The sequence below is a fragment of the Chelonoidis abingdonii genome, chromosome 3 (genome assembly GCF_003597395.2).
Source record: "Chelonoidis abingdonii isolate Lonesome George chromosome 3, CheloAbing_2.0, whole genome shotgun sequence".
Classification (NCBI taxonomy): Eukaryota; Metazoa; Chordata; order Testudines; family Testudinidae; genus Chelonoidis; species Chelonoidis abingdonii.
The window spans coordinates 100151474-100176450 of record NC_133771.1 but is presented as its reverse complement, the minus strand read 5'-3'; the positions used below and the strand labels follow the sequence as shown (position 1 = coordinate 100176450).

At 43.0% G+C, this 24977-nt stretch overlaps 1 protein-coding gene across 9 annotated transcripts in view; it reads right to left on the bottom strand.

Annotated features, from left to right (window-relative positions):
* Nucleotides 1-24971, bottom strand: part of TRMT11 (tRNA methyltransferase 11) — a 50780-nt gene extending 25809 nt beyond the window's left edge. For 4 of the 9 annotated variants that reach the window (XM_032782642.2, XM_075063921.1, XM_075063919.1 and 1 more), the window contains exons 1-9: nucleotides 24861-24970; nucleotides 20740-20805; nucleotides 16779-16852; nucleotides 13420-13501; nucleotides 13233-13325; nucleotides 11910-12044; nucleotides 7747-7903; nucleotides 4272-4352; nucleotides 2575-2739 (exon numbers count right to left, since the gene is read on the bottom strand). In XM_032782642.2, coding sequence (XP_032638533.2) covers nucleotides 2575-2739; nucleotides 4272-4352; nucleotides 7747-7903; nucleotides 11910-12044; nucleotides 13233-13325; nucleotides 13420-13501; nucleotides 16779-16852; nucleotides 20740-20805; nucleotides 24861-24929 — 922 coding nt within the window. In that variant the 5' untranslated portion in view covers nucleotides 24930-24970. Of the gene's footprint in view, nucleotides 1-2574; nucleotides 2740-4271; nucleotides 4353-7746; nucleotides 7904-11909; nucleotides 12045-13232; nucleotides 13326-13419; nucleotides 13550-16778; nucleotides 16853-20739; nucleotides 20806-22590; nucleotides 22663-24860 lie in introns of those variants that run through there. The other 5 variants (XM_032782645.2, XM_032782649.2, XM_032782648.2 and 2 more) reach the window with 5 other exon arrangements.
* Nucleotides 24972-24977: the final 6 nt, after the last annotated feature.

The window sequence follows — 24977 nt, the reverse complement described above, 5'->3', positions numbered from 1 at the left end:
AAATATTTTCTTGACATTTCCAACACACGACACTGTTAATCCCCTTCCCTTGCTTCATCTTGTAATGGAGTTTAATGACCCTTTTAAGGTTAGAGGGGGCCAGAAGACCCTATACCAGGAAGTTGAATTGGAAAAGGCCTAGGAAATGGCCTGGCTCTCCAGAGAGGCCAGGGGCTGACGTGGGACTGATAGAACTCCCTCGTTGGGGTTCAGAGGTAACTGGAGGGGGAACTAGGAACCAGATGCCCTGGAATGAGAGTGAAATTGAAAACCTCAGAAAGGATTTGGGCCAATAAATGGAACCCCAGGAAGTGAAGTGTTACTTTAAGTACTCTTGACAGAAAGTATGTCATTGAGGAAACTGAGGGCAAGATACCTCCAGGGCCCCACTGTGCCTCGAAGGGGTATGCCCTGGGATGGGACCCTGCCACATTGATGCTGCAGGGCAGCACTGGGAAAGAAGCTTCAGAAAAGAGATTGTTACTATATTGTGGTAGCGTCTAGGAGCTCCAGTCATAGACCAGGACCCCAGTGTACAAGGCACTGTACAAACAGAAGAAAAAGGTGGTCTCTGCTCCAAAGACTCTACCATCTAAGTATAAGACAATGTATGTAGCCACGGTTCTTCTTTTTGTCCCTGGTTGAATGCCCAAGTAGACCCTAAAAGTCCAATTGTATTTTTCAGAAAGATATGGGTTATCCCCAGTGCCCTGGCCAACAGCCTTCTCTCCCAGTCTCAGGGCAACAGGTTGTAAATGTCCAAGGTTATGTCTTAGCTCTTGCTATGGCTGTTAAGCTCACCTGTCTAGCTGTTTCACTACCACTATCTATTGCTTTATAAAATACTTGGACTACTTTGGGATCGGGAGCGCTGTAGTGCAGACCGGGCCAGGCTCCCTTCTCTTTCAGCCCACTGGGAGCAGCTCTCTGGAGGAGGATGGTATATACACTGGCTTTTCCCTTAAGACAAGGGGAAACACTGACAAGGGAAGAAAGCCAGGGCCAGAGCTCCACCCAGAAAGGTCTAGGACTGGCAGATTTGGTTAGTGCAGACTTGGGTAGAGCAAAGCTTTGTGTGTGGCAGAAGAACCAGGGCTGAATATGAATTTGTGTGTCGTCATTACAAACTTTATTTTAGGGACTCTCTGATGATAGTTCAAACAAACAATTTTGTTATTACGGACTGAGGATTGCTTGAATCTTTTCTATTATTAAACCAGCCACAGGTGGGGATGCTGTTAGCCAAAAAAGAGAGACTTGCAGGGGGAGGAGGGGCTTAAGGGACCCACAAGAGGGGGGCTAAGAGGGACAGGGTGTCCGTAAAGCGACACCTGGCCACAAGGGGGTGCTCAGTAAGCAGCCACTTCACTACAAAAGTCTGAAGAATAAACCCCTGTTAACGCACTTAGAAAATCTGTAACACATTTCAAAATGGTTGTAATTGTCTACATTTCAAAAAACATGTCCTAAAAATACTACACAAGTCTTTATTTTTACACATCTCCACAAAGCTTTAAGAATGCTGTACAAACATTAATTCATCTTCAACACTTCTGTAAGCTTTCCTAATGTTCTTATTGCCATGGCATCGGAGAAATGTCATCTCCATTTTACAGACATGGAAACGGAAGCACAGAGATTATGGGCTTGATTCTAACACCCTTACTCACGATGCGCATTACCTTGTTTGGCCAGCAGTCCTGATGAAATCAATGGGACTGGCTCCTGGAGCAAAGTAACATTCCCCAGGAACAAGGACAACAGAATAGAGTCTCAGCTGATTTGCTCATGATAACACAGCAAGTCAGGGCAGAGCCACAGTAGAGGTCAGGAGTTCCTGGCTCCCCATCCCACGTTTAGTCTAGTAGACTGTGCTGCCTTTTAGGTCTCCTGCTCGTGACAAATAGCGTCTAATAAAGAGACTCAAAAGAGCAGAGAACCTTTCATATCTTTAATATTGCTGGTAGTCAAGTGTGCAGAAGACGTACTAGAGTTTGTTTGAAAGCATTTCAATGAGCATTTCAGGGCCTTAACCGAAGGCATGATTAAAGACGGTCAGACCCTTTCCATGGACTTCAATAATGTTTGAATCCAGGCTCAAGAGCAATGCAGCACAACTTAAAAATTGAACAGAAACCTCTCCTAACGTAGAAAGAAGTATGACTCAGTAAAGATATAGGAGACAATAAGATTATTTCTGAATAGGAACCATAATACTCTTTCAGTGGAAATAAGTTAACGAAACAAAAAATAAAATGTTATAGTTACAATGCTTTAATAAAGTGGTCCATATTTCATTAGGTATTTAACATGCTCAGATTAAATGTAGAAGTAGTCAAAATGCAGCCCCAATTTCTACAATGCTGCCTATGATGTTCATCATTTCTAATGTGGAAATCACAGATTCCAGCACACTCTATTAGCAGAACTGTAGGCTCAGCAGGCCATTCTTATGTCAAGATGGTAGATGCAAACTTCTCCATTTTATACAAATTAAGAGCTAGGTTCCAATCTTTTGGATACCACAGTTAGGCTGTTATGAATCATATCTATTTAGGACATTAATCAACTTACGATCTGTAATAATTGCATCAAAAAGCATTTCCTTCCTCCATATAGGTTTTGATGCATCAGAAACGAGTGCATCAAGATAGTACTTCTCTAAACCATACTGCCGAAGGTTAGCTCTGATATTCTCATCTGGTCCTCTCCACTTCTGGTTCTTCCTGCTAGCCTTGCCTGCAAGAAAATAAAAAAGGAATAGTCTAAAGCAGAGATTTTCAACCTGTGGTCCGCAGACTATGTCTAAGATTTCCAAAGGGGTCCACAAATGAAAAAAAGGTTGAAAACCACTGATTCAAGGCAAATCAGATGTGGCAAAAGTGTTCTGATTTTTCATTATTTATTTTAAGAGAATAATAATATCACTTAGCTCTTATATAATGCTTTTCACATTAATGCAGATCTCATAACACTTCACAGGATTCATATTTGAGTAGTTGCCTCAAATAAAAACAATTTAAGATCTCTTGTCACCGGACATGTTCTACTTATTGTGAAAAGTGGCTGTCAGGATTCTTCGAAGTATCAGAAGTTATTCTAGTCAGGCCTTCTATTTCAGTTATGTTGTTCCATAATGCAAATGAGAGGGAGAATAGTTCAGTTAAACTCCCCTACTTCACAGAGATATTGTGAGGAAAGTTTATTAATGTTTACGAGGCACTCATGTTATGCTAACATACACCACATAAAATCCTATTCATACATCAAATTTAATCTACACAAGAATATTCCAGAGCAGCAAAAATATTGTTAGAACTTTTGGGTTTTGAAAGCTTCCAAGAAAATAACTCCTGTATGACAAAACAGGATGGTTCCGCTAGTACTTGCAGTGGTCTATTGTTTTTTTTAATCCCTATGGTAGACTAACACAGAAAACTAAAAAGGGATTCAATAAAGCCAATAGTCATTTCTCACCATGAAATTACTTCTGCGGGATTTAACAGGAAGAGAGAACACATTGTATCTAACTTTAATATGAGGATAACTCTCTCATCTTGAATATTTGCAGGTTAAAAAATACATACCTGTGGCAAAGGCATAATATCTCAATGGGAACATACAGTTGTAATATTGAATTCTACTACTTCGAACTGCACTATCAATATAACTAGACAACTCTAAAAAAAAAAAAAGCTCAAAAAAAGTTTAAAAGTTTTTAGTAACAAAAACTGCCAATACAAACTGGTATTAAACCCAAAATACTTAAAATTGAGCACTAGGGAGTTCCAACCCACTGCAAAGAAAACACCCATCTCAAAGCCCAACTCCTCCTCACTCAGTCACATTTAATAAGTTTGGAGGGAACCTCACTATGCTTGTCCCCACGACCCAATGGCTCTGGGACATCACCGTTAGCCAAACCAATCTACCTGCTAATTCTACCACTAAACTGAATCATGCCAGGCACTGCCACGCCAGATGCCATCACTTAGTGTTGTTGGATTGGCAGTTAAACTAGTTACATGTATTAGTAAACTTTAAAATAAAATTTAAAAAATCCCATCTTTATATCTTACTGAACCTTAATATTCCGAGTACTGCCTAGCTAGACTATATCTGTAAATGAGTTAGTATATCACAGATGTTTCACAAACCCTGTGAAGAGGAATGCTCCTTTCATACCTGGATCCACTCGTACCTGCTATAAACGATACTTAAATACTGAAGAGTTAGAATTACCTTGTTCAGAAAGAAAATATCCAACATACCTAAACCATGGACAGTATTAAAATCTATATCAGTACCACACACATATGCTCCAAAATGTGCGGAGGATATAAGAAGGCCACCTGCAAAGAAAAGATAAAAGTCTGCTGTCATGGATATTGCTACCCGAGAGTCTGTACTGAGGAACATGAGAAATCTGAAAACACATGGACTACTCTGGGTTACAATCACAGTTGCCCCTTTCTATTAGAAATAATATTACTGTGAGGTCCCCTGTATGCCAACACTATTTTCCCTTTTATTCTCCTCACCGAGCCTTCGTTTAACTTTGGAGGCTCATCGTATGGTCTGCTCACAAGCGTGCCCATTTCTGCAAGGCAGGCATCCACTCCCACGTACTGAAGTGTATTGCCTTAAAATGTGATGGAATGAAAACCATGAGATGTGGGCCACCTTCACAAGACGACACTGTGCAGCAGCCAAGATAATGACTTAGATAATGAAATGGAGGGTATGGTTATAAAACTTGCAGATGACACCAAGATGGGAGGGGTTGCAAGCATTTTGGAGGACTGGATTAGAAATCCAAATGACCTTGACAAATTGGAGAATTCAACAATTCAATTTTTAATCCCTATGGTAGACTAACAGTGGCTAACCTTTTATCCTAATTTAACACAAAAAACTAAAAAGGGATTCAATAAAGCCAATAGTCATTTCTCACCATGAAAGTACTTCTCCGGGATTTAACAGGAAGAGAGAACACATTGTATCTAACTTTAATATGAAGATAACTCTCTCTCATCTTGAATATTTGAAATATTGCATTTAATCTTGAAAACAACAAGATTAAATGCAATAGACAAGTGCAAAGTACTTCACATAGGAAGGAAAGAATCAAATGCACAATTACAAAATGGGAACTAACAAGCTTGGTGATCGTACCTCTGAAAAGGATTTGGGGGTTATAATGGATCACAAACTGAACATGAGTCAACAATGTGACGCAACTGTGAAAAAGGCCAATATTCTGTGGTTTATTAACAGGAGCGTCATGGAAGACACAGGAGGTACTTGTCCCGCTCTGCTTGACACTGGTGAGGCCTCAGCTGGAGTACTGAGTCCAATTCTGAGCACCCCACTTTAAGAAAGATGTGGACAAATTTGTGAGAGAGTCCAGAGAAGAGCAACAAAAAGATAAAAGGTTTAGAAAACCTGACTTCTTCGGAAACAAACACTGGGCATGTTTAATCTTGCAAAAAGAAGACTGATGGGGGACCTGACAATAGTCTTCCAATATGTTAAGGGCTGCTATAAAGAGGACTGTGATCAATTGTTCCTCATGTTTACTGAAGGTAGGTCAAGAAATAATGAGCGTAAACTCACCAATATGAGTAAGGGGTTCACAATCTGACTCTGCGTGTTCATAATACAGATTTTTACTTTAGCTGTAATCTGAAGAGGAGTTTCACACAGCTACATTAATCATATGCTACCCATCACCATCTGTGTATTTTTAACACTTAATAAATATGCAAGCTAAATACGCCATTTCAGAGCATATAAAAAAACCCTCTTACGCTGATAAATTAATGAATTCAAATTAAGTAAAAACGAGGAGAAAACAAAAATTGTCCTCCACTTTTTTTTGTTAATTAGATCCGGGAAAAACAAGGTTACTCACCCTAAAGGAGTCACCCATTTCCCTTCTCGACTGTAATCCCTCAGAATAGATGGGCAGTGCCTCCAGAAAGTCAAGACAAATTTAGCTAGCCCTGTTCCCAAGTATGATATACCACCCAGTCCTATAAACAGAGCAAGAAAGAGTACTTTGCTCATCTAATAAATTTTTTCTTGATTGCCGAAAAGGAAGAGTTAAGAAACATGAACTGACCGCTCAATAAGTCTCTGGTTTTACCTCTCACCTATATCAAATAGTCACACTTTAAAACTGAATCATAGAGAATACAAAATTGATGATAAAGAACGTATAATACTGTCTTCAATTTCTGTACTTCTACCATTATTACAATGAATTCTTCCCATTCTGTCTAACCTTGCCCACCTCTCTCTCCAAGTTTGATTTCCTAAGAGAATGAATTCCTTTGCAAAGTTGCTTTGTAACTTTAGTTTTTATTTAAACACGAATATTGTAAATAAACGAATCTGCCAAGAAAAGCAGAACACAAGCCTAAGTGAATTTCCTTGACCTTCCAAAAAGCACTACCAATCTGTGGGGGCTGGGGCTGGGGGGGAAGGGTAGACACACAAGAAATTTCTGAAGAGATTATATACTGTGGACTGAAAATCTCAGTTTGCACATGAACTATATTATATACAAAATGTGGAACTGACAAACACTTTGTATCATCCGAAAAACACTGAGGCTATAAAATCAGGGTATTTTCCAAGTTGCATTTACACATAATAAAGAGAATCAGTCCCAGAACTGTGGGACCTGCTCCTCCCCATTTCTAACTTCTCAATGAGGACTTGCTGCCATTCATTCTCTGGACCCTTCCTGCCAACTGAACACTCCCTTCCCTTCTCCTCCCCTCTACATTAGCAGAGATACCTTTAGATCATTTCTTGTTCCCCTAGTTCCTTCTGGATACCTGATCAAAGTTCACCTGGATTTCACTAAGTCACATCCACTGCCCTCCGTCATCTATATCCTTTGAAGAAATTGATGAAATTATCTTGACATAATCTACTTAAATGGCACATCCTGAAACATACGTTTTTCCATTTCAAATTTAAACAAGGTGCAGGAAAAGGTACTTGAATGCCTCACAAGTGATCCAATAAATGGAATGAAAGCTCCCCCTACTGATTTGTCAGAAAAAGGAAAAAAAAAACCTCAGCCACAGAAAGAAGTGAACAATTTTGTCACCACATTTCCCCAGGACACAAGGAATTGCTCATTATTTCCACCCTTGAAGAATGTGTTCCCCACAATTGCCATGCTAATGTGTATAGTCGAGGGTGCTCTCTGCTCTTTAATACCATCCTAACAACTCCCCTACAAAGACGTTTTAAGAATGTTGCCCCTTGTAAGTTCTTACAGTGACTTAGGAGTCTAACTTCGAATTTCACATCATTTTGGAACTTAAGTTCTATTGAAAGTCAGAGTGACTTTGGCTCCTAAGCAGTTAAATCACTTCTGAAAATGGGACTTAGGCACTTTTAAAAATGTTACTCAAGGCAAATAAAGAATTGGGAAGGTACTTTGTTCTACATTTTCAGCAAATCTACCCAGTCCTTCTGAAGTTATAACCACTTCCTCTACAGGACTCTGGGAAATAACCGAGCAGTTGATTTTATAATTATTCTTATTTATACTGTGGCAGTACCCAGCCATGAACCAGGACCAGGAGCCTCAGTCGTGAACCAGGACTTCACTGTGCTAGGCACTGTACAAACAGACAGTCCCTCCCCTAAAGAACTTACTTTTCACACACAATGTATATAAAGCAAGCAATGCCCAATTTTTTTCAGCAGTAGAAAAAGAAATACCTGTTCCAACAAATGGATCAAACACAACATCATTTGGTTTTACTCTCCCATGGTTTGCCATGATGAAAGACAAGCAGGCATCCATGCTTGTGTTCCCAATAAAATGCCTCCTTTTTACACTGTATGACTCAATAAGCTCCCTTTGCCCATCCGCAATCTGTAGAAACATTTAGAAAAAGTCAATGTGATGGCCCTAGATATAATACGTAAGTAGACTAATGAACAGTCTTAATAATATTACATCACAAAAAGAATATCAGGCATTCTCATTTCTATATTTTCAGTGATTGAATCCACTGAAAATATAGAAATGAGACTTCTCTATAAAAGAATTGGCCTATTAGTAAAATTCTCAGACTTTAGGCCATTCATCAGTTACAGGGATGATGCAATTACCAACTGTTATAGTGTCAGCTGCCTTTGGGGCACCCTCTTGTGACCTGAGTTTGCTACGCAGGCCCCCACCTTCAACCTTCCTCTTTCCTTTTCAGGGCTACCCAAGGAAACACAAATCAGATCAGTCCCGCAGGTCCTTTTGGCTTTCCCTTCCCCACCCCCTCAAACAACAAACCAAAAAATAAAAATACAAAAACATCAAGCAATTACCTTGCTGGCCTTAGTCTCTGCCCTGAGATATCTCCAAAAGCCATTGCCAGGCTTGCTTTCTCTGGCAGTCCCTGAAATTCTCTTAGCCCACTCCCTTCCATTTCCTGTTATTTTTTACAGGGAAATCAGCTGACCCCTGTTCAGATGTGCCTCCTTAGTAAGTAGGGTTGCCAACTTTCTAATTGCACAAAACTGAACACCTTTGTCAAGGCCTAACCCGTGCCCCGGCCCTCCTCTGAGGCCCTACCCTCACTTCCCGCCCCCCCCCGTTGCCCCCCCCCCCCCCGTTGCTTACTCTCACTTACTCATTTTCACTGGGCTAGCTCAGGGGGTTGGGATGTGAGCGGAGGTGAAGGCTCCAACTGGGTCATGTGGCCAGAGATGAGGGGTTTGATTTGCAGGAGAGGGCTCTGGGCTGGAGGATGGAGCCAAGGGGTCTGGAGTATGGGGGGGGAGGGGCTTCTGGGCTGAGGCAGGGTGTTGGAGTCTGGGAGGAGGTATGGGCTCTGGCCTGGGTGTGCAAGTTCTGGGGTGGAGCCAGAAATGAGGGGTTCAGGGTGTCGGAGGGGGCTCCGGGGTGGGGTTGGGATAAGAGGGATGGAGGGATAAGGGCTCCAGCTGGGAGTGCGGGCTCTGATGTGAGGCCACGGATGAGGGATTTGGGGTGCAGGGGCGGGGCCAGAGAGGTTTGGAGTGTGGGAGGGGGCTCTGGGCTGGGATGGAGGTGTTTGGACAGCAGGAAGGGGGATCAGGGCTCAGGTAGGGGTACTGGTGCAGGGGAGGGTTCAGGGGTACAGGCTCTGGGTAGCACTTACCTCAAGCAGCTCCCAGACACAGGAGCATGTCCCCCCTCCAGCACTTCTGTGGAGGTGGGGACCGGCGGCTCTACATGCTACTCTGTCTGCAGGCACTGCCCCTGTATCTCCCATTGGCCACAGTTCCTGGCCAATGGGAGCTGTGGGGGCAGCACCTGAGGTGGGGGCAGTGTGCAGAGCCCCCTGGCTGCCCCTAAACATAGGAGCGAGGTGGACACATACCAGCTGCTTCCTGGGAGCCACATGGTTCGGCAGCTAGCAAAAAACATGCCAGCCCCACTGGGTGGCACCACCAACCGACAGTCAACGGCCCAGTCAGAGCCAGGATTTCTTTTCAGCTGGGTGTTCCGATCAAAAACTGGACACCTGGTCACCTTATTAGTGAATAGGGTCAGTTGGACCCAGGCCTCTGTCCCATAACAGTATGTCTGGACTGCATCCAGGAGTGAGCCTCCCAGCCTGGGTCCACTGACTTGTGCAGGTGGGGCTTGCGCTAGCACACTGAAAAATAGCTTTGTTTGGAGACCTTGCAGCTTGTGCTGAAGTCTGAGGAGGGCTCGAGAAGCCAAGCTCCAGCCCAAGTCACAATGTCTACACAGCTAATCTTAATGCCCTAGCTTGAGCACCACCAACACAAGTCTGTAGATGTGGGCTGGGAGGCTTGCTCTCAGATGCAATGCAGACATGCGCTATAGGGGCAAGCCATTCGATTATGCCCAGAAAATTCAGAATTAAAGCTAACCTTAAAAAAATTCAAATATATTAAAATATTTATGTAAATGCATGGCTACACACACAAACCACTTAAGTTCTACATTAAGGTCCTAGATATACTGGTTTTCTAGCTATGTTTATAAGCTATGTTTAAGTGCTGTTAAAAGCAAACTGTCTTCAGACCAGAACTTGTTAAAAAAATAGCATATTTTTAATGAGAATTTCAACCATCATATTTCTAACACAGTTTGGACAGAACCAACCTAGGCAGGGTCAAACCACGTTAGAACACTAATCTGCCACCATAGTTTGATCTAATACAAACCGTCTGGCCAAACCATAGTAGAATCAAAAACAGGTTTATATGTTTAAATATTCAAAGCCAGTACAGATGGGACAACAATGACTTTAGGGCTTTCACGGTGTTGCAGCATGATAGAATATGGACATGCCATTGTGACAGAACCATGGCCGTATTGTGAAAGACACTGCTGTATGAACACAAATCAATCACTTTTATTGTACATGGATCAGATGAACATGTCCCAGCTAGTTTAAAAAACATGGCAGTACTTCCTATACAGTGTACATGGGGACAAAGTCCGACACTTCCAATATTCTGCTCTATGAACCTCAACTTCTGATTTACGCTGAGTCAACAACTTCTGAGATCCCAAGTTCATAGAATCATAGGACTGGAAGGGACCTCAAGAAGTCATCTAGTCCAGTCCCTTGCACTAAGTATTATCAGGAGTAAGAATTATCTTAAACCATCCCTGAGAGGTGTTTGGAGATTTTGAAGAGCAGGTTCAACAATGATGGAGATACCACTACTTCCCTAGGCAATTTATTCTAGTGCTTTACCTAACTGTCAGAGCAGTTAGGAATTTTTCCTAATGTCCAATCTAAACCTCCCTTGCTGCAATTTAAGCCCATTGCTTCTTGGCCTATCCTCAGAGGTTATGAAGAACATTTTTTTTCCTCCTCCTTGTAACAACCTTTTATGTACTTGAAAACTATTATGTCCCCTCTCAGTCTTTTTTTTTCCAGACGAAACAAACCCAGTTTTTTCGATCTTCCCTCACAGGTCATGTTTCCTAGGCCTTTAATCATTTTCGTTTTACTCCTCAGGACTTTCTTCAATTTGTCTACATCTTTCCTGAAATGTGGCATCCAGAACTGGACAGAATACTCCCGTTCAGGCCTAATCAGCGTGGAGTAGAACGGAAGAATTACTTCCCGTGTCTTGCTTACAACACTCCTGCTAATACACCCCGGAATGATGTTTGGTTTTTTGCAACAGTGTTACACGGTTGACTCATATTTAGCTTGTGAAGTTGCAGGAATAGGACCCATGGGAAACAGGTTGCGGGAAAACTTTAAACTTTAAGTGGTCATCCAGGGCCACTTAGAGTCCCTAGGGGCAGGTTAGAACAGCCTCAGGGATACCCTAATTTGGATCCAGCTGCCTATAGCTTCAGGAAGTTGTTCAGAGATCCTGGAACAGCTAGAGAGTGGTGCTTCAGCTACATACCTCCCTCCACACAACTTTACTCTGGGGGTAGTGTAGGGAGGCTATGTAGTACTATTAAGCCAGTATTGTGCATTGCAAAGCCTTGCTCCTATGTTGGAGAACTCCTCAGTGGACAGGAGTATAGCTCCTCTGCGCTGGTAGAGCTGCCATAAAGGGGATGTACAGTGGCACTAAAATTCACTCGGTCTCTCATGTCTAATCTCTTCACAGACACCTTAATCTTTTCATTTTTGTTTGGACTGATGAATTGACCTGCCTTTGCTTACTCACAATAAGGATTCCAAAAATTCTGCATTATCATTGCATTATACTGTATATGGTGGCATGAACAACTAGTAAATTTTTAAAAAGCAGAGAATTTGTCACTTTTTTTTTAAAGCCTTAAATTTACTTAAACTTAATTTTTTTAGAAATTAAATGTAAGTAATGATGCTAGAATCTAGCTTTTCTGATTACGCGAATTACTAAAACGTGATATAGTTTTTATCACTCACCCATCTACCAAAATACAAATCAAGAGGGTTTTCTGGAACGTTGTTAGGGTCCATTCCATAATCTTCCAGAATCCAGAAGATATGTTCTGGGTTTTTCAAATTCACTTTCCCCTCAAATGGCAGAAATTCCAGAGCCTGTATAAATAGCAAAAACAAATTCTTCCTGGGGCAAATTTTTGAATAGCCAGGACAAGAAAAACAAAACATCTGTTAATAAGACATTAAAAGTTTCCAGAAAACAGGAAGAGGACAAAATAGATTGAGATTGCCCTCTTTAGCTTCTTTCTGATGTATAAAGAAAGTCTGAATGGTTTTGGATTGAAGATAGGTCAGGAGCCATTGTGTTTAATATTACATGTGCATTGCTCACTTCTAAAAGAGATCTGCTGTGAATACTACATATGGACTTTTCAAAATAAAACGTTTTCTTCAAGTCAAGCCAAAAGATACCTGCTCTCAGTAAGGATTATAGCTACACCAAGGTCTACTTTAAAAATTCAGACATTTTTCATGTAGACACTTAAAAAAAATATTTCAGCCATAATGGGGGTGGGGAGTCATCCCAACTCCCCTGTAAGTTAGAAACAGCTGAAGGAGTTTTGCTCAAACTTCCTTACTGCAACCCAACACCATAAAAATGAGAATCAACATTAACAGTGAAAATTTCAGCAAGATATATAAAATCGGTGGTTATAAAGATTGCATAAGTACACTAGTCACAATTTCTCTAAAAGACCATGGGAATATACAAAAATTACCATTCATTTACCAATGCTTCTTGATTAAAACACTATTCTAGTTAACGAGGAGACAGCATGGTCCAGCAGACTGGGCATAGGACCAGGAATCAGAAAACTATTTCCAGGTCTGCAGCTAACTCATTGTATCACATTGGTCAAGCCACTGAAGTCAAAGTTTTCCAAACACAAATTCCTAAAGTAAAGGCACCTGAACACGGTCAGAGTTCCAGAGGTGCTGTGTCCAGAAGTCCATTGCCTAACTTTAGCCATCCAACTTTGAACATTTTGGCCTTAACACCTCTGTGCCTCAGTTTCCCCATCTGTAAAATAGGTACACGGATACTTGTTTTTCTTCATAAAAAGGTTTTGAGTGAGATCTATTAGGAAAAGTACCAACTATGGGATTTTCAATGGATTTTGAGTTAGGTACACAACTCCCATTCAATTTCAAACGAGATTAGGGTGACTAACTCCCTTAAACCCTTTTGAAAATCCCAACACAAGTGTAAATGTGTTAACATTGTAGTACTCATATGAATACATGAAGTTGAAAATAAATTATTTTTTTTAAAAATCCACTTACGTCTATCCTTCTAATTTTTTCCTCTTGTGTAAGAGTTTTATTAAATGCATGAATATGTATTTTGTATGTTGAGTTTGACTGTAGATACGGAACCTAAAATAAAGAAAAAACATCTTTTGGTTAGTACAAACTGCAATGCTAGCCTGTGTGACTGTGAAATTAATTGCCTAGATTTTTATACACATACCATCTTCTCCACTGGGTAGTTCTTCAAAGATGTGTACAGTTCCACTGCAGATTTTCCCTGACTCCATAGTTCAAATATAGACCTGGAAATTCCATGATTATTAGATTGCGGTCAGTGAAGAAAATTATGCCTATAAAATAAACACCCTATTTCACACAGTCTTCTTGCTCAACATATTCAGGCCCTGATTCAGGAAACAGGGTTTGTTAATTGGGGTCTCAGTGATGCTTTCTCTCTCTTGCATCACATGCTGGAGATGCAAATTTTAGTTCCTACGTTATGGAATCCTTAAAAAATATCCTTCATTTAACAACGTTAGCATGGAAGTAATTAATGCTACCAGGCATGATTCTCCAACAAAATTTCACTCAAGTTTAAAATGTTCAAGAAAGAGCATTCAGGCTGAAATTCTGTTCTTTACTTATTTCAGAGTGTTCAGGTATCATTATACCTGAGCATTATACTGTGCTATAATGTCCAAGGTATAACAGGACCAGCTACCATCAAAGGTTCTGTCTCATTTTTAAGATGTTCTGTCTTATGCCATTTTGAGACAGATCCTTAGCATTACCACCAACAACTTTTTATGGATTTCCTTAGTTTTCTATACTGCTAGTTTTAAGGAAAAAAAATCTTCTTGGAAGCTATGAGAGTTGACACCTTACCCTAACTCAGAGGTGAGCAAACTACAGCTCGCGGGCAACATCTGGCCCGCGGAACCATTCTGCCCAGCCCCTGAGCTCCTGTCCCGGGAGGCTAGCCCCGGGCCCCTCCCCTGCTGTCCCTCCACCCCCGCAGCCTCAGCTCACTGCGCCGCCGGCGCAATGCTCTGGCCAGCGGGCCTGCAAGCTCCTGGGGTAGTGCAGCTCTAGAGCCCGGCCTGACCCGGTGCTCTGTGCTGCACGGGCGTGGCTGGCTCCAGCTGGGCAGCGCTGCTGTAGCATTGCCAGCCACTGGTGTTCCAGGCAGTGCGGTAAGGGGGCAGGGAGCAGGGGAAGGGGTTTGGATGAGGTGGGGCAGTCAGAGGGCAGGGAACAGGGGGGTTGAATGGGAGTGGGGGTTCCGGGGGCGGTCAAGGAGAAGGAGTGGTTGGATGGGGCAGGGGTCCCAGGCGAGAGGGGAGGGAAGGGGATGGGACAGGACAGTCAGGAAGGAGTGGGGGTTGGATAGGGTGGTGGTGGGGAAATCAGAGGCGGGGGTTCTGGGGGTGGTCAGGGGACAGGGAGAAGAGGTGGTTGGATGGGGCAGGGGGGTTGGATGGGCTGTTGGGGGGGCAGTTGAGGTGGAGGGTCTGGGAGCAGTCACGGAGAAGAGGTGGTTGGATGGGGCACGGGTCCCAGGGGACAGTCAGGAAGGAGAGAGAGGGTTGGATGGGGTGGCAGGTGGCAGTTAGGGGTGGAGGGTTCAAGGGCGGTCAGGGGACGAGAAGCAGGGGGGGTCAGATAGGGGGCAGGGGCCGGGCCACGCCTGGCTGTTTGGGGAGGCACAGCCTCCCCTAATGGGCCCTCCGTACAATTTCTGAAACCCGATACGGCCCTCAGGCCAAAAAGTTTGCCCGCCCCTGCCCTAACTCTTCCTTTTGAACAGTTATATACACCATAGTTTGTCTTTTCTCCCATTAATATATCCTAATCCAATGGCCTTTTCATGTCAGAAAATCCCTTTTTCAGTACCAGAACTTTAATGGTACCACATATTGCTACACATTCTTATGGTGCAGTTGCAGTCTATCACATGTTAAGAACTCTGACAAAGTATCTAAGGATTAGTCACTGCGCAGCACCTTATTTTCAAAGATGACGGTCTAACATCTTAAGGAAATTCTTCAAAATGTTCAAAGGTTCTAGTTTGCTCAAACTGACATGTAAATGAGCTATATTTTATTAAGCAACAACAAAAGCCACTCAGAATAAGTCATTTTATTAATGTATTCAGTTCCTGAAAGTGTTATTTAAAGATAAATTTGTAATCAGCATTTTCCCTGGAAAATAAGACATTTTTGAACAGTCTGCTATTTCTTCTCACAGCATCTGTGTTTCTATCTACTGTGAAATTTTAAATTACTCAGAGTAAGAGCTAAAGAAATGCTGACAGTATAAACTGCATTAAGCAGAACTGAATATTAATCTTTGTCTTTCGATTTAATGTTAGAGGGTTATTTAAAAAAAAAGGTCTTAGGCCCACATCTCACCTATTTATCTATCTGTTGACAAAGACCACGTCATTCACTTTTTTGTTGCTGGTGTTGGGTTTTTTTTAATAGTGCTTCAGAGTACAGTACTTAACCACCTTCATTGCTAGCAACCTGGAAAACCATTAACAAACTTATACTAAAACTAGTGTGTGGGCACAATGGGTAAAAAAAATACAATGAGCAGCTATGCCAGGTTCATTCTTTGTAAGGGAAGTCCTTAATTATTCTTTTTTTCTTTCATATTAGAAATACATTTGTTGAAGGCACCCTTTATAAAAGATCACTACCACTTACGTGAATTTCAAAAAACATTTTGCTGAGAACGCCATACCTTTCAGTTTCCTTTCCCATTATTGTTTGAAGTAGAGCAGAATTTATCCCCAAAGGAAATACAACTATATTTTTCCATATAAAGGTGCATTTGCATGAGCACACTCATAACCCAGCATAGATGAAATATATGACGCAATCGACAGTCAAAAGACATAAGGCTTTCTTTTCAGCCCCCAGACCATTGAATCTGGTCTGGAAAGTGCCATATAATGGTCACAGACTTCTGCAGTTTGAAAAGCATATAGGGCTGCATTCTCCAAAACAAGCCAAAACAAGGAGACCTCATCTTAAGAGAGGATGGCACTAGCTCCCTGGAACACCTTCCCCTCCCTAGGACCTGCTGGAAGGCTCTCTGCTGCAGCTCCACAGGCTGAGTACTCAGCATTCAAGAGTGGAAGAGTGAAGCCAAGAAGCAGCTACTCTGTACTCCTCCTTTTTTTAAATTCAGTGTATAACTCTTATCACTTACAACTGATGTAAAAATAAAAATATACCCAAACGGATTAAAAAAATCTCTCCCCTTCAAAAAAGTCACTAACTTAACATGACACAAAATGTCCAAACAACTTTGCTACAAGATTGTTAACGTGAAGAAATAAGTACTATACTTTGCAATGAAGAACACAGGATAAGACTGCAAAAAAGACTTGAAACTAAAGAATAAAGACGGATTCGTTTCAATCAGCCATAATTTCATTTCATTAATGAGTACACATTTTCAAAGTTTCAACAGTGAAATTAAAAAAAAAAAAAAAAGAAGATTTCATGTAAAAATATTTGCCACAAAATAGCTGAACATGTTTCACAGCTATACATGCTTTGTAACTCTTACTTTGCACATACTGTCCTTTTCATTAGTCCTCTTGCCATCTCTTCTGAAGGAAAACTGAGAATCCAAAATGGAGACTGAAATAAAAAGACAGTACGAGAAATCCGACTGCTAAGAAGAGGATATCACAAGATACACTAAACAATTAAGATTACTTATACAGAATTACAATATGCAGTGAAAGGTACAAGAACACCTTTTTCTGGTTCTGATATTAACTGCTGTATAAATATGAGGAGGTAATGTTTGAGGTCAAACAGGAGTAGCTGGAACACACACACACACACGTGCTCTGTTTAGCATGTGTAGATAGTCCAAAATAGTAGACTGACCACCTGTTTATTCATTCTTCCTCAAAGAATCCTGTAAGGCATAACCTGACAGTTGTATTTACATTTAGTTATCCTTGCTTGATTTGTTTTGAGTAACTGCTAAGACTAAAATTTAATACCTTCACTTTTCTAGACACTCACACATTAGATTTAGAGCTAAAAAACAAATCCAATCAGGACTCCAGCTACTGCAAAGACTAGCAATTCTCACAGCTCAACTGCTTTAGAAAGAAGCAACAGACTTCCAGTAGATGGCACTATTTCTTTTAAGATTATAGTCAGTAGCATGTATGGCAACTACCCTTCAACAGTTCTATTTTGAGTTGGCACATGAAGAGGTAGAAAGCAGACATTATAGCAGGGGTGGGCAAACTGCGGCCCGCTAGCCGTTTTAATCTGGCTCTCAAGCTCATGCTGGGGAGTGGGGTCTGGAGTTTGCCCTGCTCCAGCCAGGGAGCAGGGTTGGGGGCTGCTCCACGTGGCTCCCAGAAGTAGCGGCATGGTCTCTCTCTGTCTCCCACGCGTTGGGGCAGCCGGGGGGTCTGCTCTGCATACTGTCCCTGCAGCTCCCATTGGCCAGGGACTACAGCCAATGGGATATGCCAGCGCAGTGCCTGTGGACTGAGCAGCAGGCAAAACCGCCTGGCCACGCTGCCGCGTAGGAGCCAAAGAAGGAACATGCCGTTGCTTCTGGGAGCCACCTGAGGTAAGCATCACCCAGAGCCTGCACTCCTGAGCCTCCCCCCATGCCCCAACCCCCTGCCACAGCACTGATCCCCCTCCCGCACTCCAAACGCCACAATACCAGCCCAGAACACCCTCCTGCACCCTAAACCCCTCATCTCCAGCCTCCACCCCAGAGTCCGCACCCCCATCTGGAGCCTTCACCCCCCAAACACACCCCACTCCCCTGCCCCAGCTCGGAGCCTCCTCCTGCACTCTGAACTCCTCATTTCTGGCCCTACCCTGGAGCCCACGCCCCCAACCAAAGCCTTCACTCCCTCCCACACCCCAACCCCAATTTTGTGAGCATTCATGGCCCACCATACAATTTCTATTACCTGAGATGCTGGCAGAACAGGCACCAACTCATGCCAAGGCCCAGGACCTCACTGAGTACTGACATATGCACAGCTGAAATCCAGTTCAGTCTACCAATGGGTTAGCATAGTTAAAATCGATATTAGTGTTACAAGAATGTGTTTAGATCTATGAAATACTTGTAGGATGTTGCAAGTATTAATCCTTCTTATAATATATGTATCCCATGGTATAAAGTTATATTGAGACTTTGCATTGTAAACCTCTGTAACTGTGTAACTCACCAAACAAGAAAAAGAAGCATTAAATTAAGGTGCTTGCCCTGCACACAAAATGGCCCACTGAAGGCAAATGAGGTATTGTGTAACAAAGGACAGAGATTTTGTTGATTGCATTCCTCACTCCCTCCAGGAAGGGGAGGCCTGTGCAGGAACTCATCCCATGTTCAGCTTGGATTCTGGGGTGAAAGAGGATAAAAATCCCTGACAAGGAGAAACAGGATTTCATTACGCTGTCTGGACTCTGAGAGGCAAAGATTCCTATACATAAGCAAGAGATCCCCATGCTGCTTGGCATGGGTCAGCCCTAAAGGACACACAGAGCTGCTTATTATAGAAGCTTATATTATCTTTTTAAGTCCAAGACTGTATCTCATTTGTGTGTGTATACTTCCTGTTTTAACCTTGTAAATAACTCATTTTTTTCCCTAAGTTAATAAATTTTTAGTTAGTTTATCACAGGATTGGCTACAGGTGTAGTCTTTGGTTTGAGAGTTAGTACAATTGATGGGGGCAAGTGACTGGTCCTTTGGAACTGCAAGTAACCTGAATATTATTGTTATTTTTGGTGTAAAGTGACCATCTATCACGGGGCGGGCAAACATTTTGGCCCGAGGGCCACATATAGGTATGGAAAAATTGTATGTTGGGCCATGAATGCTCACAAAATTGGGGGCTGGGGTGCGGTAGGGGGTGAGTGCTCTGGTTGGGGATGTGGGGGCTGGGGTGGGGCTGGGGATGAGGAGTTGGGGTGCAGGACGGTGCTCCGGGCTGGGGCCGAGGGGTTCGGAGGGCAGGAGGGGGTCAGGGCTGGGGAAGGGGTTTGGAGCACGAGAGGGGGTCAGGAGTGCAGGCTCTGTGCAGCACTTGCCTCAAGCAGCTCCCAGAAGCAGCGGCATGTCCTCCCTCCAGCTCCTATGCGGAGGCACGGCCAGACAGCTCTGTGCGCTGCCCCGTCCGCAGGTGCAGCCTCTGCAGTTCCCATTGGCCACTGTCCCCAGCCAACAGGAGCTGTGGGGGCGGCCCTTGGGGCGGGGGCAGCCTGCAGAGCCCCCTGGCTGCCCCTATGCGTAGGAGCCAGAGGGGAGACATGCTGCTGCTTCCAGGAGCCGCATGGAGCAGGGCAAGCCCCCAACCCCGCTCCCCGGCTGGAGCACTGGAGCGGGGCAAACCCCGGATCCTGCTCCCTTGCAGGAGCTTGAGGGCCAGATTAAAATGTCTGGAGGGCCAGATGCAGTCCCTGGGCCATAGTTTGCCCACCCCTGATCTATCACATAGTCCAGCTTGCCTGGGCGACAAGATAGACTGGAATGCCCAAGGGGACTGTCTGTGACTCCATCGTAAGTCTGTTACAGTGCTTCAGAAGTTTACATTTATTACTGGGTTGGTGAAATCTAATTACAGAACGTACAACCACCTTACGGTTTCTGCCCTGCTTTTTTAAAGTCTGCCCTGAGGTTGACACTCATGGTCGTAAGTCACTTCAGACTGTGTGACACCCACCATTTTCCCCCCGCCCAAGTCTCCTATTATTCCCCCCATTCAATGCCAGAAACTCTGTGTGAACCTCCATACCTCCATGGCAGGGCTCCATGTATCCCATCTGCCAATATGAGGTACCCCCAATCTCCATCACTTGTGGATTCTATGTGCCCTCACATAGCTCCTCCCCTTATTCCTGGGTCTCCTATTCTCCTTTTCCCTGCCAGGGGCTCTGTGTGCCCCCCACTCCTCCTATAGCAGGGTCCCCCATTCTTCCCCCCATACCATTATTTTTCTGGGAGATAAGTCATTCAGAGTGTCAGCATTTAAAACTCTATTGGGAGGATAAGTAGGAGTACTGTTATGCTGGACAGTGTTGATGGTTGCCATCAACCAGTTGTCTGATCTATAGACAATTGCAGAATGCTTGAAGCTGTGACCGTGCTAAATACAGCAGCAGCACATGCCCTCCATTTCCCCCCTTCTGGTCTTCCAATTCTCCCCAAAATCAATACCGTTTTGACAGTTGATGTTTAGAGTGTTCCCTAAAATTTTGGTGTTGACTGGATGCAGATTCCAAAAGTTTTTGCATTACATGCACACAAACACACACACAGAAATGTCATGAAATTGAACGTAAGGCAGCCACAAACTCCACCAATGACAGTTTTTGGAAAATGCTCTCTTCTCCCAAGCATCTTTGAAATTTGATCAGCTACTTACAATGAATAAAGATAATACAAAGTTAATACATGTCAAGTCAATCTATCACAAGTAGCCCATATATATATATATATATATATATATTTCAAGTAAAATATTACAACTTACATTTATACGAATTTCTTGTTGACTGCTGAATTGTCCACCACAAAGTGAGAGCAAGGACTTTATTTCCTACAATGAAAACATTGTAGCACAAAACATTTTTTAGAAAACAGAAGTTTTGTTTCCATACCAGAATTTCACATACTACATCTACAATAACTTCATACTAGAAACAAAATTTCAAAGAGACTTCAACAACGTTATAATAGTTCTTATGTCCAATATTAATTTATAGGAGGAGCCAACTACTGAAAATATTAGGAGAGGAGAAAAACCTGACATTGTGGTAGCGAATGACTACTTAAATATTCCACTTTACAAATGAGCCTTTTTTTTTTTTTTTTTTTTTTTACACTACAGCCTACAAGTACCCTTTGATAGTAGTAATACATTGATTAGTAATCCAATGCACAGTGGGATTAGGTTAAAAATTAGCCTAATCATTTTATCAAGCTCCAGTGTGCTTCATTTTTATACTTACCTCTCTCTGAAATTGCTAATATTTATCAAGGTCGTACACTCACTATAACGATAATTGAATTCTGGGTAATGGGTCTAGTCAGAGAAAGATTCAAGTGTATTTTTTAGCAAGGCAAGTCCCTCTTGAGGAAAACAATGGCAGGAGTCCACTGTTTCTGCTTCCTTCTCTGCTTACAGAGATCTTGATAACTTGCTCTGTTGGGTGCATTTTCCATAGTAACTGAAGTTAGAGACTGTAAACTGAAGCAGGAAGATTATGAATCCCCAAGCAACCATTAAGTACTAAGGAACAAGAGAATAATGAACTAGAATAGGCTTTCAATCTCTGATGTCTCTGTTTCTCAAGATACTTCTCTTGGAGATCTATCCATATCAATACATATCCTGAAATGATGAACTTCCCATTCATTTTCTAACAGGACTACCTATTTCCTCACAAAATTATCCTTATAAATACATATGCCTACATTTTATTATGGACTGAGAATTACATGGGGATGGAAGACAAAGGGAAGAAGTCATTCAGTATTATCAAAAATCACTGGATAATGCTAGTCATCCACTATTTTAGTAAGACTGCTATTATGACCCTTTTCCTCTTGTATTTTCTATAGAAAATAAGAGGATGCCAGAGTTTTCCAAAAGCAAGTTACTCACCAGCTTGCACAAGGTGAATAAAATGCCATTAGTTGGTTTATTATGATCATAGTAGTCATGGGACCACATGGATGCATGAGCAGATATTACATGTGGGTTGGTGATGTTTCCTGACAATGTTAAAAAGGAGAGTTTATAATTACAGTAAAATCTTTGTTATCCAGCATGCTGGGGGAATAGGGGGTGCTGATAAGTCAAAAATTCTGGTTAACTTAGGGGAGGAATTTGGGTGTGGGAGGAGGCTCAGGGCTAGAGCCCAGGAGGGCTTTTGGGGTGCCGGATCTGTGCGGTGCTCACCTCGGGCACAGATCCAGCCGGATCTGTGCTGTGCTGCCCACAGTCAGAGCCAGAGATTGTGCGCTGCTCCCACCCCATCCCAGAGCCTCCGTGGCTGTTCCTCCGCCTAGAGCAGCAGGGACATGTCGCCACTTGCGGTGAGCTGCCTGAGGTGAACGCTGCCCGAATCTGGCACCCCAAAACCCCTCCCATGCCCCAAACCCCTGCCCCGAGCTCCCTCCTACACCCAAACTACCTCCCAGAGCCCACGCCCCGCAACCTCTCCCAAAATGCCAGTTTCTAGAGCTTTCTGGTTGGTAAAGTGCCGGATAACACATCTTTTACTGTATTTGTTTCCAATAGCGCCCACAGAGTGCTAGCTGCTTTCCAAACATAATTTCAAACTTAAAAAGTGGCCTTCATCATCTCTGAAAATCCTACCTGCTACCGAAGTTTGAAGAGAAGAGAGGACAAGACACTCTGTGCCCGAAACAGCCAATGAAGATATATTCAGTAGAGTTAAAAGATACATATAAAAAGAACGAGGAGAAAAAACAAGAGTGTATCTATGGGTGTGCCTACACAGGGATAAAAGACCTGTGGCATGGCCACAACGGGCCTGGATCAGCTGACTTAGGCTCGTGGGACTAGAAATCACTCTGTAGATATCCACACTCGGGCTGGAGCCCAAGCTCTGGGACTCTCCAGCTGGAGTCTGAATTTCTACACAATGCTTTTTCAACCTCGGAATCTGAGCCCCACAAGCCTGAGTCAGCTGACCCAGGCCAGCAACAGATTTTTTATTCCTGTGTAGATACACCCTATGAGACAGGTGGGTTTGCTCTGGTTTTGTTGCTTTGCCTACTTAGTGTGCCTAAAATTTGCCTATATAAATCTCATTCCTTTCCCCGTCAATAATACCACCACAACCAACACCAATACAGAATTAAAATCTGCCATTCACTGAGCCCCCCTAGCCTCTCTCACACAGTCTCTCAGCCCAAGACTGTAGCAAGGACACATGGCTCTACATGGGGAAAAAAGGAGATAGAGTCACAGTCCTCCATTAAAACAAGACAGGAACTAAAGCAAAACCTCAGAAACTCAAACTTAAGAACTGACATAGCACTGTAAACATCAGACAAAATATTGCAACACTAACAAAAATAGCCAGGAAACCCTTCAAATTGGAAGCTTAAAACAAATATCATAAGAACACTCCTTGAGACATAGCCAGATACGCTAGTTAGCCCAACATGCACAAGTGGAGATGCCTTCAATCTTACCAACTACAGAGATATTTGCAATGTCGATAACATTATCAAACTATCCTTTAGCATCCTTAATAAAAATACAGATATAGACAAAAACCAACATAATCCAGAATTAAACTGGATTCCTCATGGATTCTAAGAAATGATCTAACCAGAACTTTACCCTATGGACACTTGTTAACAAACATGTAAAAAAGGCAAGTAAGTTTGTTTGTTTCATATATTTGAAAGAACTTTTGACTCAACTGAGCAACCTGGACTGAAGTGTAAAGGCATATACAAAGGTATCCATATTTCAGTCCCATCAAATGCCTGTGAAAAAATGAATATACAAACAGAAATCTTCAGGCAAGCAAGGGGAATAAATAAGAGATGTAACCTTAACCCAATCATTTTCAATATATATATCCATGACCTACCGACTCTAATGAAATAGTTCTGAACCACAGGACTACCATTAAACAACTAAGAAGTATTTTTTAAAAAATGCTATCTGGATGTCATACTATCAGCTATGCAAAATGGTCCCCAAAGGAACATACACCAGACAGAAACATACTGCAATGCATAGGATATTTGCAGACCAGCCTGTGAAAACAAAACTCTTGTTTTCTGTAGAAGACTCAAAACAAATTAATTTTTTTATTAGAGAGAGACAGAAATTGAGTATATACTAAATTATACATACTTGGGCCTCAAACTCCACTTTAGACACTTTCAGATTAGCCATAAAAACACCTGCTAAAACTATTCAGCGGGATAATTCAATCCAATTTACTAGATTTACTGAGCTTTTGCAACCAGTTACGCCTCTGGGGACAAGATCGCAACAGAAATGGTACATCTGTAATTCTGTAAATACTCTGTTTGTAAGAAGATAAGAATGGTCATACTGGATCAGACCAATAGTCCATCTAGCCCAGTATCCATCCCCTGTCATCGTGTCCCAGCACCTGGCAGTCAGAGGCTTAGGGACTCTGAGAGCATGGGGTTGCTGTGTCCCTGATCATCTTGACTAATAGCCATTGCTGGACCTATCCTCTCTCTGTTGCTGGGTTCACGTTTAATGACTGCAGGGCAGAGCTAGGATGCTTCCCTCCACTAACCCACATACAGAAAATATAAGCAAGCGCGTCGGGCCATCTCAGCCAATGGGGCACACACAGGCCAGCTCGATGCCAGGCTAGGAAGGACGGCACAGTCCCCAAAGAGAGTCACAGCAACCCTCCCTCCCGCGATAGGGGGAAGCGAGAGAGGAGCCTGCCCCACGAACGGGGCAGGGGTAGTCGGCAATGCAGGGAGCGGGCCGGGCGGGCTGAGGTTTGCACGCCCCCCTCCGCTCGCACACACCGATAGTGCTGCAGGGACGAGCTCCTGCCCGGCAGAAGGCCCCGTGGCCAGCGGGGGCTGCCCCTCCCCCTGCGCCCTGGCTCTCACCGGCAGCCGGAACTCCAGGTTCTCCTGCGCCAGCAGCAGCAGGTAACTCGGCAGCAGCCCGCGCGCCATAGCCCCGCCAGAACCTATCAAGCGCTCCGCCCAACCGCGCATGCGCCA